This window comes from Rhinolophus sinicus, chromosome 16, assembly GCF_057876585.1.
Source record: "Rhinolophus sinicus isolate RSI-liver-muscle chromosome 16, RSI-T2T, whole genome shotgun sequence".
In the NCBI taxonomy this organism is placed as follows: domain Eukaryota; kingdom Metazoa; phylum Chordata; class Mammalia; order Chiroptera; family Rhinolophidae; genus Rhinolophus; species Rhinolophus sinicus.
The window spans coordinates 133,295,329-133,312,389 of record NC_142516.1 but is presented as its reverse complement, the minus strand read 5'-3'; the positions used below and the strand labels follow the sequence as shown (position 1 = coordinate 133,312,389).

The window sequence follows — 17,061 nt, the reverse complement described above, 5'->3', positions numbered from 1 at the left end:
GACTGAAAGGACAACAACTTGAAGCTGAACGGCACCCTCCACAACTAACATTGAAAGGACAACAACTTGGAAAAAATCCTGGAAAAATACACACTGTTCCCCAATAAAGTCCTGTTCCCCTTCCCCAATAAAATCTTAAAAAAAAAACTGAACACATGTGCACACACATATATGTATTCTGTATGTATGTATACATACATGCATACTTTTTGCATTATAAACTTATATATGGTCATTGAAGAAACATTGGTTGGAAAATAAAGAAGAAAATGTGTACCATCACCTAAATAATATTATCATTGACATTTGATGTATTTTCTAGGGAATCAGGTGAAAGTTTGCTATGAGCAGGAAGATTCCACTTGATTTCCTTGGGTTAGGGTTTGCTTGAGAAACGATGTAAAAACAGTTTCCAGATGTTTGACTTTAGAAATGTGTGACAATATTTCCTTCCTCAAATTTACTGGGGCTTAGTCAACCCTCCTCCTCAAGAGCTGGGCTTTTCGTAATTTGAAAGTGCTTGCTAATCTCGCACCCATACAACCATTGTGCCTTTTTTCTCTTCTCATCTTTAATGGCATACCCAATTTCTGGCTAACCATCTACTACCTCATGAGATCCTACTAAGTCATCTCGTTTCTCACCTACCCTTCCAAAATACCCTTCTTTTTTAACCTAGTTTACTCCAAGTGAAAAAAGATGAGAGTGGTCAAAAAATTTAAGTTCTTCTCTCATTTATAACAAATTGTGTGACTCAAATTAAGTTGCTTCACTCTTCTGAAACTTAACACTGTCGTCTTTAAAATGACTTTGGCTTATATGATTTTTAAGTTCTTCTTCAGCCTTAACTTTCTTAGATTCCATTAGTAAATAAATTCATGCCAGAATGAGAGTACCTGGTAACTCTGACCTCCTAGGAGAAATTCTATTTCAAATGTGAGTTCTTGTTAACCCAGATTATATTATTCATAAATTCACTCAATCTTTTCAATATTCATGCAACAGATATTTGTTAAGTATCTGTTAAGAACTGGGGATGCATAAACAATAGTGTCCCTGATATCATGAAGCTTATTATGTTATGAGAATATAGACAAGTAAACAGGTAATTATGAAAAAGTGTGATATTACTATAAGGAAAGCACAGGAAGCTGTTAGCCCTGCTTGCAAGGTAGTAGTGTGAAGTAGGTCTCATTAGGAGCAATATTTAATTATAGTTAAGAATAAAGCAACTTTTAGACATTTATTATATCAGTTTTTATTAAATTTCATCATTACATTCTAATTATAATATATAGATCACAACACTGCTAGTATAATTGCTTTTCTAGTTTTCGTAAAAGGAATACACAGATATCAGAAAAATTATTTTGAAATCTTTTATAATGTACTCTTAAGAAGTTGTTACATATTAAATTATAGGTGTGATACAATGAGTGGCATTAATATATACAGACACCTTTGTCCTGACAAAATGTACCCTTGCTTGGATTATGTTAACCTTCCTTCAACAAGGCCTCCTCAGTTGTGCCTCTTACAGACTTTAGAAACTTCATTAGATCAGTGCCTCCAGTTCCTTTATTTCCTAGGTCTGATGACTCTTCAGATGTTTGGTTTTTCTTGGGCTTCTGGTTGGCAGGCATCACAATGTACTTAGTTACTATTTGCAAATGGAAGCTTCTCAAGGAGACCATACCTTTCACACACTCATTATAAGTTTTCTGTAGGCTAGCATCACCTTTTGAACGTACAAACTCACGAACTGAGGGACCTGATTCTAGTGAATGAAGAAAGTTCTGGTGAGCTGGTGGCATATATGTTCTCATTTCCTGGAGGAATTCAGCAGCTGATGCTGAAAGAAAAAGAGAAAGATGATTTAGTAGAGAGCCTGAAGCATACCCCAATCCAAGGGAGAAAGGCAGAGTGAAGTCAGAGTGGGTGGAAGATCACAGGCCAGCATCACAGCAGGAGGCAGTGAGTTTACAACCAACTTATTAGAAAGCCATTAGTCTTGTTACTAGTAATGGTAATTATTGTAAAATATATTTAAGTCTGAAAACCAGATGAGCTAAACACATTATTTCACAATAAAGAGTTTTGTTTGTGTGCTTCCTTTCCCACTTTCCTACTGCATTTGATCCTTCTAAGAAGTAGATGATATAGATAGGCTATATATAATCTGTACACAGAGTCCAAGAGAGTTTAAGGGATCATTTTGAAATAAGTGAATGAACTAAGAAAAAAGCAGATTTTTACCCAGCACAGTGCTTTCCCCTTTGACTATTAAACAGTTTAGGAAAAAGGGGAAAAGTAGAAAGAAGTTCTTCCTGTAAGCCCTTATAATGAATGTGGCTCATCTTCAAACTTTGATACAGGCATTGCCCCTGGGTTGCCAGGGCAGCAGGATGGTTGAACAAGCAGAGGGTCAATTCTCTTCTGGTCACTGAAGTTTCTCCCTCCCCAACTTATACTCACAGTCCTATCTCATTTGCAAGTGACTTTCTGAATTTGATCATACATTTTCAGAACATGTGATATTGCCTTCACCACAGTCAATCAGGTCTTATGTACAGGTTTAAATGTAAAGGTTGAGAGGGTGATGAACTTGGGTTTGCATTCTGACTTCATTGCTTTCTAACTGGTTAATAGGGAGCCAGTCACTTATCCATTTTAAGTTTTTGCTTCTTCACCTATATATATAAGATGCTGATGAGGAAGTATTTTTTAGATATTAAAATACTATTGTGTTAACATAAGAGTTGATTATTATTTGTCATTTTCTACTCACCTGCACCAGCACTCTGCTTGATGCCCAGCAGAACATCAAAGCACTGAAAGATGCTGCTTTGGGCTGCACTACCCCCAGCAAACTTCTTGGGGGTGTCCCAGACGCCTTCATACAGCAGACCCTCTGGCAACTGGGCGTTGTTTTTCCAGCTAGGCCAGGAAGGAAAGAAAAATCATTTTTTGGATTCATTGCCAAATTTTCAGATGTAAAATCTTGCAGTAGAGGATGAATAGGACGTGATGCAAGATACATTTCATTATTCTTCTTCCACAGTCCCTTTTCCACTCATGTGCATGCATAAGAATAATAAATAACATCGTTCTGAGCAAATTTGGCTGAAGTATTCCATGAATGGAAGCTACTTTTGCATTAGCAAAAACCATTCCTCTCTCTTTAAAATGATTAACTTTTCTGTCCATACTCCATCCCATGCCCCGCCAGGCAATAACAGAGAATAGTTTATTCTTTTTCTACAACATGTATTTTAGGATATAAATTGTTTTCCAAACCTGATGGATAGTGGGGGCCATCAGTGGTGTGGGGACAGAGTCCCAGAGAGCAGTTTCCAGGCTCTCCACCTCACGTGGGAAGGGCTGGCTCAGGTAGTAGATGGCCATCAGCTGTGATCAGATGGCCATCAGCTGTAATTAGGTGGCTATTAGCCACCGATATGACTGCCGTGGCTATGCTAGGGTGTTGGTAGGTTGATTCGTTGGTTGGTTGGCAGGCAGAGAAGTGCAGATTGCAGCTAGCAGTTGGGGTTGGTTGGCAGACAATAGGATGGCAGATTGCAGCTCCTGCTTCCTGTGTCTCCATCCCAGGCACCAGCAAGAATATAGTGGTATGAACCCCCTATCCATGGCTCTGTTGGTGTTCCTTTTTGGTCTCGCCATATCCCATGTTCTTATGTGGGGAGTGAGACCAGAGACCCCTCATGACAAGTGGGAACTTTGTGTATTCTTTAAGTTAATTGTTTAAAAAAAAAATTCAAACATATGACTACATACCCAGTCAAGTATATGCGAAGAACATTGAAAAATAGGTGTGGGTCCACATATTCTGTAAAAAGATGGGATGTGTTTAGTTAAATACCATCAGAGAAATCAGGAGAAATCAAGATATTATAAATAACTGGTAGTGCATTTCAGCAGAGGCTGCCAGAAAGGCATTAGCTCACTCTGTGCAGAAAAATCCCCTGAGGACAAGATCTCACCCACTGCCCTCTCCCAGGTGAGCCCTGCTCATCTACTGTGTCTCCTCAACAAGGTCTACCATGAGGTTAACACACAGCTTGTGTCCAAGAGCCTGGGCTCACCTACCACTCATCCTGAGATCAATTAAACTGTCAATATTTATTGAAGTCTACTTCATGTGCTTACTAACATAACAGATAAATTACTTCCGTAAAAAAAGAAAAAAAAAAATCTAAACAAACAGAAACAAAAACCCCACCAGCTCTATGGACCACATCCCCATGTCTCCCCTGCCGCCAAAGCTTGGTAAGGTCTTGGATTTGAAGGTCAATCTCCTCACCAAGGACCAATCAGCATTAACTCAAATTCCAGTGATATCATCACATATTTGTTAAGTCTGTCCAGTAGGGCAAATTTCCTTTGGCAAATCCTGTTTATGCACTTTTGTGGTTATTGTTGTTTTGTAGCTGTTAATTTTATGATTATGTTTGAGCTCAGTGATTTTGTATGTTATTTCTTAGATAATTGTGAAAAAGCCAAACTCATAGAGAGCTCCTATCAATCAGAAGCTAAGTCTTTTAGACCTTGAAACAGCCTGTACCGTTGGCAAGTTTCTCCAAGGTTTTTAGTGGGAAGCAAGGATGTTCCTTAGAGTTAAATAGATCTAGCTTGAAATACTGGCTTCACTACTTACTACCTATGTGATCTTAGGTCATTTATCTTATTTCTCCAACTTTAGATTCCCTTGTCTATAAAACGGACGTAGTGAAATTTAGCACTTGGAAAGTATAAAAATTTAATGAGATAAAATAGAAAGTGAAAACACACCTACGTACTAAATGAGAGTTGTTTTTGCTTCCATTTTCTCAACAACTCTTTATCTCAGATAATTATAAACATTTGACTGAGGTCTAGAATGATGTGTGGCATATAATACTTGCCATAAATTTGGCGAAACACTGCATGGGCTTCGTGCAGACAAGAAGTTACATCAAGCAGTGCCTTCTGCAAAGTATCTTGCTCCTGATCTTGTACAGCATTGAGTATAGTGGGAATTACCTTTAAAAACACACACACACCCAAATGTTTGATGAATTTTCTTATATTTAATTAAGCTTCAATTTGTTTTTTTTTTTTTTTTCATTTATCATTTTGAGATAAGTTTATAGAATTTTATATATTTCTATTTCTACTTCTAATAGTCAAAACCATTACATTTATGTCAGTATGTAATATAGTTCCAATGCCAAATTGCATTGAAAATATTTCTCTTTTATTGGGGTTTCAAATTTGATTCGAAGGTTTGTGGCTCTTAGATCTTATATTTTAGGCAATTCACAACAATAAATAAAATACTTGTTTCTACCAGATTATCCCTTACCTCCAATTAAACAATCAAATGCTAGAATCAGGAAAAACTTATTTTATATATAATATAGTTCAGTTACTAAGTGATTGTTCTGCTTATGTGAAATAAGATGCAAATTTTCCAGTGTGAATAGACGTACTTTTATTGCAGAAGCAGCGGCTATTTCCACCAACAGAGAAACTAGGAAGAATCCTTTACTGCAGTCCCCACCGGGAAACGAAAACAGAATGTCCATGTTTCTAAGAAAATCAGTCAAGGAAGTCAAGAATTGAGCAATAATATCAGTATATTTGTTGAGTACATTATATTTTTAAAGCATTTTTACTTGTCCTATTTTATTTTCAATATAGTCTTGTGAGATAAATATGACAGGTTTTACTATCTCCATTACATAGTAGGGAATATTAATGTTAGGTCCATTGTTTGAGATCATATAATTAATAGAAGCTTAAGTTGAGACTTGAAATTCCATTCCAAAACTTGTAACTAGAAATTCCAAGATTGTTTCTGTCATTGCATTAATTTTTCACATGCACATACATGCATACAGATATATGTGCATCTACATATATACATACATATATACACACACTCAATGTTTGTAGAGATATCTATGAGATATAATTTTAAGAAGTGATCTTTTTGCTTAAATAAACGTATATATTTTTAAATTTTTATTGTTTATTGGGGTGACATTGGTTAGTAAAATTATGTAGGTTTCAAGTGTATAATTCTATAATACATCATTTATATATTGCATTGTATGTTCACTACCCAGAGTCAGTTCTCATTTCATCAACCCCCTCTCCTTCCATTTGACCCTCTTTACCCTCTTCTACCACCAGCCTCCTCCCCCTTTACCCTCTGGTAACCACTAAACTATTGTCTGTGTTTATGAGTTTTTATTTGTTTCTGTTATTCATTTTTGCTTTCAGTTTCATATCCCACATACGAGTGAAATCACGTGGCTCTCTACATTTTCTGTCTGACTCTCAAGATTCAGCCATGTTGTTACAATGGCAGTATTTCATCTTTTCTTATGGCCTAGTAATATTTCATTGTATATACCGGGGTGCTAAAAAAGTGTGTATATATAACTTGTATTCATCTTTTGTTATTGGTATATATTGAGAATTACAATTTTAATACAGTTTTTTTGTTCCTTAAAATGTGCATACATTTTTTTGGCACCCTATGTATGTACTACATCGTTTTAATCCAATCAGCTGTTGAAGGACACTTAGGTGGTTTCCAGCAATCCCTCTTCTGTGTATCTACCCCAAATATCTTAAAACATTTGTCCGTAAAGATATATGTACCCCTGTGTTCATTGTATTATAGTATTATTCATGGTGGCCAAAAAATAAACTTTTTTATCTGTGAATCTGATTCAATTCCTCAGTGGTATATCTGCCTTACAAAGGAATTGACTGGGAAATGCAAATAACTGATTAGACCCTATTCTCTTTTTTATTGAAGTTTTGCATTGTTGCAAACTGGGCTCAGTACCTGTATATCCATGAGTTTCATGGTGGTTAAATTCATGTTCTCTGAAGCCAGACCATTTCTACAGCTTACTTGCTGTGTTAGCCTGAGCAAGGTATTTCATCTCTTTCTGCCTGAGTGTTCCCAATTATAAAATGGGACTTATGATATCATCCTCTCATTTAAAAACCTTCCGTAGCTTCCCATTTAAGATACTGTTTAAACTGCTTACTATAGCCAAAAGTCCTACATAATCTTTTTTAAAGTTTATTTCTTCATCCCTTTCCAACACTATTACTTTCATCATTCATTATTTATCAACAACACTAGTCTTCCTTCAGTTTTTATAAGGCACCAAGATTTTTGTCACTTCAGGGCACTCTCTCTTACTTTATACTCCCCTATGACGACTCTCATGTTTTTCTTTCTTCTAGCTAATTCCTACCCACTCTTGAAGACTCAAATAACTTCTTACAGGGATTTCTTCTTCATCTCGTATTCGGTTGGAGCTTCCAGTCCTCTATCTTCTGACACCTTCTCTTAATCATGTAGTGATTTGCATAATTTATATATATATATCTCCTTTCCTCTCCATTAGTCCAGCTATACCAGGACAAGCTTACACCTATAATATTTACCTTTGTTTCCCTAGCTCTTAGCCTCTGCTTATTACATAGATCAAAAATATAACGATTGGGTCCAAAAGAGCAGATTTATGTTTCTGGCCACTCAGGTCATTAAGTCATAGATACATTGATGTAAGCGCATTTTGTATTTATATGTATAATTACATTTATATATATATATATATATATATATATATATATATATATATATATATGCAAGTATTATTTTTGCATATGTCTAAAAGATCAAATAGTCATAGATATAATTAAGAGCTGGAACTATTTACTCTTCTTTTTTCTTTATGGGTTGTGTACTTTAAAATTTGTATTATTATTATGTTTTAGTATTGAATGTTTTCTTTAAATAAAAGCATGCAGAAGTCCATTATGAAAACAAAAAGTGGAGTTCCACGTCTTAATGTTGGCCTGGGGTTGTGGAGATTCCTGAGTGTTTCTCTCTTGGTCCTTCTCCAACCAATGCCTGGAGACTCTTGACATATCAAGCAGGAGCCCCCACAATTCCTTGAGTTACATTTTTGCCTGAATTCAATTGACCATTTAATAAATGAATTCTGGGGATATTGATAAACCTGTATTCACTTTGAATAACAAATAATTCTTAGACTAAGATAAGAATCAAATACTTACTCATAAGTCATGGGCCTTATGAAAGCAGCAGTGAAGGAATGGGCCAGTTGGAAGAGAGAAAGAAAACCAATTTAAAGATCAAATGGTTTTGAGTTATTATTAGATTTAGTACTATTATTATTCAATTTAATACTACTTATAAACTATTATTAGATTTAATACTGCTATTAAAGGTAAGATACAGTTGAATTAAAAAAACACAATTTTTTTTTATATATTTCTCAAGTAGTCATTGCAAACACTTAGGACTTTATGAGTGAAATAAAAAATTAAATATGCAAGGAACACACATGGTTAGTTGGTGGTAACTAACAGAAAACTTTTCTAGACAAAATTCTTTCATTTTGGACTATTCCCATGTCTAGAATAGTCTTCTGCAGATACACACCCAGAGCCAGGGGGCACCACGATTCTCTTATCCCTTTATTGTAGAGAACCCCATCACTACATGGTTAGGAAGGGCCTAAATTCTGAGCAGCTGCTCTGAAAGCACAGACATTGCCATCTCTACTGCTAAAGATGTGTTGACTCTGAAACTCAGCTGGATAGTTAAAAATACATTTGTAGGATCCCATAAACATGTTAATCAAGAGAAGCCAAACACAAAAGAGTACATACTCTATGATTTCATCAAGTTGAAATCCAAGAACAGAAAAAACTAATTTTTGATATGACAAATCAGAATGTATTTGCCCGGGGTAGAGGAGAGAGTTTTCTGAGGTGATAGAAATATTCTGTCTTTCTTAGGGTTACACATGTCAGACTCATAGCAGTCAGACTCCTTAACAGAACCGAACTCTTAAGAATTGTGCATTTCATTGTTAATTGTACACCTCTCTCATATATGTACATTTGTAGTTACGGATACACCAAAGAAACCATACTCTCCAAACATAGAAGGAAGCTGTGCTACCTAAAAATTAAACAAATGACTAACTCCCTATTGATTTAAATAATATGCAGTCCTTTCACTTTTGTTATAATCACTGTTTACTTACCCATGGGGATCCTTTTTCTTCCAATTTGCCAAGACACAGTCTGCATAAACCAGAATTGGAGGCAATCCCAGCTTCTCAGAGAGTTTACAGTAAGGGACGGCAATATTGCTTGGCAGGACCTAATTAAAACACAACATTTAGTTTAAACTTCGAAGTATCTTACCTTTCATTCTGCTTCCTGGGTGCCAAAATATTAGATGCTGCATAGAATGGCACTTTGTAAACAAACTAATGTAATTTTCTCTTCCTAATTTCATAATTTAGTCTGGTAACTGTTATATGTTTAGGTTTTGAATTTGTATTGATGTGGACTTAATCTAATCATGGGGGGGGGGAAGAGATAGAGGGTAAGGGGAAGAAAGTCTTTACTCCTGACTGTCTAATAACCTGTGAGTCATTGACAGCTATTCATTCATCCATCCATCCCATGAATATTGGTTAATTAGGCAACTCCTCTATGCAAGATACTCATTATTTACCAGCAGTAAATACAAAGATAAAAGCAATTGTCTCAAAGAAGCTCAAAGCCGTTTATAGCTAAGAATTTTGGATATGATACATACTAGAAGCATAAAAAGATTGCTGCTCTTGGAACACAGTACTGGCAGAAATTCTCTGCTGAATGACTTTTTAGAAATTCTCTTCGTAGAGTGACATTGGTGCTTGGCCTTGAAGGCTTACTTGTGTTGGTAGGGGAAATCTCCTACCAACACTTTTACATTTCCAAGCAGAATATATCAACTAGAGTGACACTCTGGGTTTAACTCTTTCACTCACCCATCCTCAGAGGAGGTATGGAGGCTTAGCTAATTGCATTTGGCAGTGAAACTACAGCTCAGTTTCCTTTTCTCCTCAATTGTTCTTTTCCTGAGCCTCATACTCATAGAATTCTGCTTTCTGTTTGGCCACATACTCCCGCAGGGCAATCTTAATGACTAAGTGCACTCAGGATGACCATTGTTGCCACATACTCCAACTACATTCTTCAACTGCTCTATTAGTCATAAAGTTGACATTTTAGTTATCTGCTTGATTCTCATCTAACTGTATTTGGTTTATAGACAGATGGTCAGTCTCATATAATAACTAAAGTCATGCTTATCATCAGCAGCCTATGGTTGGAATATGTGTATGTAACCAGGCAAAAGATAAGAATATATGGCCCATCTGGGGTAAGTGGGTAGTGGGACTTCAATGTTAGAGATGGTGTGACTAGGAGGTCCACTCCACAGTTCTGAGAAAATCACGGGAGCTACATAACTCCCATGATTAGTGGTTTCAGATTAGCTTAGTATACTTGGAGATGATGATTTAACCAAGAGAACAAAAGTGTTGGAATAGAATCATTGTTTATTAAAGTAACACTTCGATGTGTGCTTCCCTTTGCAGACCTTATCCCACTGGGGGTTGAAACATTCTGTTTGGCAAATGATTTCCGCATATTTCTAAAGGAAATAACTTTTGTTCCTTTCTTAATTAGAGAAAAGGTCAAGGGAAACAAAAAGGGAAGAAATTGAATTAAATAATTAATTTGTAATGACTTAGGAAAAAGAAAGGAACTATTCAAACACAGCTTAATCTATTATACACTCCTGCAGTTGCTAAGAAACTCAGATGCTAATTTCTTAACCATTCTCAAGCAAAATGTGCCTCACATCTTTGTATCTTATTTTTCATCTGTTTATTTTCTCTTTCCTACAATTTCCTCACTTAAATATGTTTTTTTTATCTTTTTATATATTTTTACACTGCCAGCTTCTAAGATCTTTTTCAAAATGAAAATCATACAGATACTAGATAAATTTAAAAAATACATTTCTATGTTTTCTTTTATAATTGTGATCTACAGTCTGATAAATTTATTATCTTTTGATTATGCCATGTACAAAAAAAAAAAATCTACACCATTTTTTGCTTGTCTTCTCTCTCTTTTTGGATTCCCTCCTCTTTAGATAAGCTCTACCAATCTTTCAAGAACTAACTCAAGTCCCACTTCTTTTTTTAAGTATTTCATGATCAAGTCAACTGTTATTTATTTCGTCTGAACTCTGTACCTAGCATATGCTGCCCTTTATTACTGATGCTGCATTATTATTGTTGTTCTTTTTCTATACAATACCTGTGCTTTTAGCTAGACTCAGATTCTAGCAAGTCTAGTGAGACATTGTGCTTAGCTAAATTTTAAGCTAGGTAGTAAGACTGGAACTACCCTTAAACTTTTTTGTGTGTATTATCACAGAATCTGGATATGGCAGTTTGATGATTGTAAAGAAGTATAAGGTATTCCCATGATTATGCAGAACAACTTTTTCCTCTTCTCTAAGTATCAGGGGATGGATGACTCATGACATAGGTGGACTCATATGTTGTTCTATCTTTAAAAGGGCATGGAAAGAAAAAAAAAGATAAAATACAAATTCCCATTGTCAAAAAAGAAAAAACTTTCACTCAATGGCAGAAGGTGTTTCTGGAATCTATTTTATTCCTTTGTTTGTGATTTAAAGGTTAGGTATTATGGTCTATATTGGTCTCATGTGATTAGGGTTGCCAGATAAAACGCAAAATTGTATTATTTTAAATCTAAAGTTATCTGCTATTGAGAGTAGAGTGACACTGATGTATTCTTCTATGTTGACAGATGTAAAATAGCATTTTAGCTTTAACTAAGAATAGCCATAAAATGTTCATATCTCCCAAAAGTCAGAGAGAAAAGTGTTTCATATTTAGATATATTAATTGTAGTGCCATTTACAATGGTATAACATTAAAAACAAGTAAAGTATTTATCAATAGTGGAATGAATAAATAAAGTTCAGGAACTCAATGAAAAATTATAAAGTGATTTCAAATGATGACTAGGATGATTGTGTAGTAACTAAAAATGTTTAAGATATAATTTGAGTGAAAGAAGCAGAACATACATGTATATGTACAGAATGGAGCAACTGTATTATATTAGTAAAAGCCTAAAAATCCAATAATGATCATAGTTGACATATTAAATCAGTGAATGATTTTTTTCTTTTCCTTTTTTCTTGTTATCCAAGTTTCACAAAATGCAGTTATAATAGTTTTAGATTTTTAAACATTAAATGTAATTGGATGTAAATCTGTCATGTAGCATAAGAAATATTAGAAAATCTCCAAACCTTGCAGACATCTCCATCACCCCGATTCCACACATATGCCATGGTGATATACCCCAGGGCCAGATGTGCAAGGCGCTGGGACTTGTGTCCTTCGAGGTCATCAATGCTGAGCATTGGTAACTGAGAATGAAAGGAGAGGTTGACTCAAATCAATGTGGTGACATTACAACTTCAAAACCAAATTTAAAATGTTAAGAAGTTATGATAGACGAAAGCAAATGTAATACTTATGCAAACCTTCTCAACTTCTGCACGTAGTTCACCATTCTGAATCAGGGCAGGCAGATTTTTAGCAATGGAAATCCAGGCATCATAAGGGTGAGGTAGTTCCTCCTTGAAAAAACGAAATAGGACTTTTTTGTACTAGTGGATGTTACCGTAAAATAGTTTGGATCCTCCATCTTGCCTCTAAGTCAGTTCTGTGCAATATTGTCCTGACACACACTTACCTGTCTAGCAACACAAGCCCAGGCACTGCCACCTGCACACTCAGGGCTCAACACCTTCTCTGCACTCTTCCTTTTCCTCGCTCCTCAAGCACTCTCACCTGCCTGTTTTTCAAAAATCGCCTCAAAGCTCTCACTAAAATCTTCCTGACCGCTGCAGTCTATCTCATATTTCCAGTTATGAATCTTAAGGTTATACCTTTTCACATTGTTAAGTAATATATTGTTATCTGCTATTATTTTTTTTTTTCTTTTTGGTTAGATTTTAAGTCTTTTTGAATGGAAGAAAAATGAGATTTATTAAATGTCAGTAGTAGCCTAGGCACTTTGCTCAATAATTTCTCATTTAATTATTGTAATGACCCCAAAAGTTGATTGTTATCTCCATGTCATAAAGAAAGAAAACAAGGCTTGGACAGTTTACTAATCTGTTTTGTATATACAGTTTAGTGTAATTCAAATGTTTCTAACTTTCAACAACCCATGCTCTTTTTATGTCTCATTACCTGATGGTAAGGATTTTATCATGCTGTTAATCCTACATTTCTTACAGGACCTGGCACAAGAACTGGACATGTAGGAAACGCTGTATGTACACATGTTGATTACCCACTTTGGTTCCACTATAGGCTTATTGTTTGATCAGTAAGTACAAATAAAATCCAAATAAAAGGGTCTACCTGGATCTTATCAGATTTATAATCTTATCTCTAGGGAAAGCATACAAACAAAAGACCTAGGAAACACCCTAAAATGAAATTCAGATCCCTGAACAACTCCCCATTTGTACTGATCTTATCCGTTCTTCATTCAGCTACTTCCAGACATGCCCTTGGCGTCATCAATGCTGACCTATGAGGATGGAGTATGGATCAAGAGATTAACTCAAATCAACATGGGTGATGTTTTAAGCTGCAAAACAAAGTTAGTATTATAAGTAAGCTATAAAATAAGAAGACAAATGTACTGTAAAACTCAAATATTTTCAGGGACTGCAGATAATTGTCCAGTCTTAATCTGTAAGAGCAGGTTTTTAGCAACAAAGGATCCAAGCAGGATATTCACTAGTCACTTCTCTTGTTTACTTTGAATTCTTCCCACTAACCACACAAATGCTGTGCTCTAGTGTTTTTAGTAGTTCTCATATATTTTTTGTTGTGTGTTTCTTGTTGTAGCACACCAAATTTCTGGTTGTCATTTTCCTAAAATAACAAAAGTGCTTTTTTTTGTTATGTATTATGACTAGTATCCTATTTGACAGAAATTTCAACAAATGTAAAATTTAATCCATAATATACTTTTGGTTCAGGGGCTGCCTGAGTGGTATGATATAAATTAATAAAGACTAACAAGAGGGCTATTCAACGTCTACTAAATTAGAGAATGTATTTTGTATCTATATGGAATCAGAAGACGTATTATTTTCCTAGACGTATTATTTTCCTTTGGAATGGCAAACTGATAGATTATATGAGACAGAGTGGACTTTTCTGAGCTTATAATTTGCAGGAAAGAACTTCAATGAAGAAAATGATTAACACTTAATTGTTGTGTGTGTGTTTTAGGACACTAAATCTAACTTCCCAAACATCTCAGATAGCAGCATTATTTTTTAAGCAGCTCAGGAAGAGTGTTGTTTTGCTTTTGTTTAGGGTTTTTCTTTAACCCTTGGAATCACCATAATTATTTTTTAAGAGAACCGACTCCTTCGGGGGAAAAAAAAACACACAAAATGTGTTTTCTGAAAAAGACGTTTTTTTTTAAAAATTTTACCATTGATAAGTACATCCCTAACACAAACTTGTCCTAGCAATTGTGTGTGCTTGTATGGAAGGAAAGTAAGTCTGACTATTATTAATTTGCAAATATAAAGTAAATTAGGTACTTTTGGCAATAAAATTAAAACCTATACTTCATATTTTTAAATTAGCTTCATTATTTAAAAAGAAAAAAATGGATTGGGAGGAAGCATTTGCTTTACATTTGCCTGTATCACAGGATGTTATTTGTAAGTACAGTAAGATTGGAATCTCTGACTAAAAATATATACATTTGCTGCATTTAGAAGTGCTTTCTGGAGGTGGACGTTGAGCCACAAACAAATAGAGATATATTGTTATACATTATTGCCACAACATGTAACTGGTTCCTTGAAATACTTTCCTGGCATCTCATGTGTCTTGTTAAACCCAAGAGTGGCAGGTCAGGAGGGAAACATGCCTAGTGATCTCTTAAGACAGGCAGCATAGTATAATGACTTTAAGATCACCGACTCTGGACCCAGACTGGTTAGGCTCACATCTGATCTCTGCCATTGCTAGTTGTGTGAGTTTGGATAATTACTTAAATTCTGCTTAGTTTACATTCCTCATCAGGAGAATCAGGTTAATAACATATATACCTTGTTATTAGGTTTTAGGATGGAAAAGTTAACAGTTGTAACTTGCTTAAAAATGTTATATAAAGGTTTGATAGTTAAAATATTGATGATAAGATAGTTGTGATGGCATACTTTGGAAGACAAATTAAGGAAATGTAGTTGTTGAGGCAAACATTACCTGCCTTGTACTTTGTAGGCAAAACTTCTGAAAAAATAAAAGGTAGTTCAGACTCCCTTGAATCTTATGCTTAGTAACAACACACAATATTAATATAACACAGTTGCTAGATGTCCCATATCAAAAGCTAATCAAACTACAAATATGTACTTTGTACAATTAAAAATCAGCCAAGAAAGGGGAGTCCTTTGACTAACAGGTTATTTATTTGTTTTTTTCAAAATGCCTTCTGAAAATGTAATTGTATTAAGCCAAAATACATCCATAGTTTCTTTATTTCATCACCCTCTGTATCTGTGTAAGAAAGTAATAAGTGCATCTAAGACTAAATTTCTAGGTACAAAAATTTTAAGAAAATCAAATAAGACCCATTTATTAGGTTGGTGCAAAAGTAACTGCGGTTTAAAAGGTTAAAAAAAATAATAATAATTGCAAAAACCACAATTACTTTTGCACCAACCTAATATTAAAACTGTCTCAAATTTTGGCATGCTTTACCCATTTGTTCGTAGAAATTACTGAACCACAGTTTTTCAATGGAAGTTAATTTATCCAGCTAAACAATGATAAGAAAATATTTTTGCCATAAGTCAGTGCCCTCTCTTACCAGTGGATCTCGCAGAGCAAAGCCCATATCATCATCTATGTGGTATTCTTTGCCGATTTTCCAAGAACCTTTCCCAGGAGATGCCTTATGTGCCATTCTTGCAGTCTTCTCCTCTGGCCCTCCTCAGTCTGAGAGAAGTTTCACAGCATCTATTTATTAGAGAGTTGGCCATTGCCAACTCATCACGTAAGTAGCAAGCAATTACTTCCACTTTTAGAATAGTTTCATTTTCTACTTTCTTTATTTGTAATTTGATAAACCACAAAAGCATCATTGTCCATCATATAAAGAAACTCAAACTTTATATGCCATAACAAATCTTTATCACTGAGAACATCTTTTGTTTACTGCCATAGAGAAATGAGGAAAAGACCTGACTGAAATAATAGAAACCATGAAAATAGGTGACTAGAAGAGAACATTTTTATTTTATGAGAACTTTTTAAGCTTTGAATTAAAACAATGAATTTTTCCCAAGGTTAAAGTCTTTTTTTTTTTTTTTTTTTTTTAATTTTGAAACCATTTTTTTAATGGCCATTCAGTATTTGCAAGAGTTAAAGTTGCATTTAAAGATTTTAATAGGCTTTCTTTTCTTTTATTGACAAGTGGTATGTTAAATTTTATTTTATGACAATGCAAACAGAGTTCAAGTACAAACTATCTTTTGCATATCAAGTATTTGAAAATAAAAATGAAGCTCTAATTTATGGAACATGCATGGCAAAACAGTCACAGAAAACTAGCTGGGTAGCTAGTAAGAGCACTTCAGTCATGAAACAACACTTATCTGATATATGTAAAATAGAGATTAGGGGTTACAGTGCCTGGAGGTGTGCCAGCTAGAAGTCCCTAACCACCTTCACCCCAACAAGTTGCACCTTGGGCTGTGAGCCCTGCATTGTGGGAATTTGGATATGAACTCTAGTGGGCCTATGGGTTCCTTTTTAGATCTGATGGGCAGTTGAGAACTTTGCAGCTGGCTGCTGACGTAGCGGTCCAGAAGTGACTATTCTGGATTCCACCTGGAAGAACCATATGTCCACCGTTAAACCTGACCCACTTGGGTCACCCTTCAAGGAGCCCTGGAAAAGACTGCTGTGTGTGATCTTGTGTTTCTGCCACTCCAGGCTTCCTTGGCTAAGCAGAGGGCTGAGAAATTAGTGTCTCATCCAACCAGTGGCACACACTGGTCAG

The 17,061-nt window shown here is 35.2% G+C and overlaps 1 protein-coding gene across 1 annotated transcript; it reads right to left on the bottom strand.

Annotated features, from left to right (window-relative positions):
• Window positions 1-1,233: 1,233 nt before the first annotated feature.
• On the bottom strand, window positions 1,234-16,024 carry IDO1 (indoleamine 2,3-dioxygenase 1). The gene is made up of 10 exons (XM_019742016.3): window positions 15,868-16,024; window positions 12,494-12,589; window positions 12,257-12,376; window positions 9,108-9,226; window positions 8,110-8,124; window positions 5,490-5,589; window positions 4,923-5,040; window positions 3,796-3,847; window positions 2,789-2,937; window positions 1,234-1,852 (listed from the first exon to the last, which is right to left on the bottom strand). The coding sequence occupies exons 1-10, from the start codon at window positions 15,961-15,963 to the stop codon at window positions 1,497-1,499; spliced, it is 1,221 nt and encodes a 406-aa protein (XP_019597575.3). The 5' UTR covers window positions 15,964-16,024; the 3' UTR covers window positions 1,234-1,496.
• Between the last annotated feature and the right edge of the window lie 1,037 nt (window positions 16,025-17,061).

Bases quoted from the DNA above. Each gene is read 5' to 3' on its own strand.
- IDO1 (XM_019742016.3), bottom strand. From the start codon at position 15,963: ATGGCACATAAGGCATCTCCTGGGAAAGGTTCTTGGAAAATCGGCAAA. The intron at 12,377-12,493 runs GTTTGCATAAGT...TTTCATTCTCAG, and splicing joins TACGTGCAGAAGTTGAGAAG to TTACCAATGCTCAGCATTGA. The intron at 1,853-2,788 runs GTGAGTAGAAAA...TTTTTCTTTCAG, and splicing joins CAAGCAGAGTGCTGGTGCAG to CATCAGCTGCTGAATTCCTC.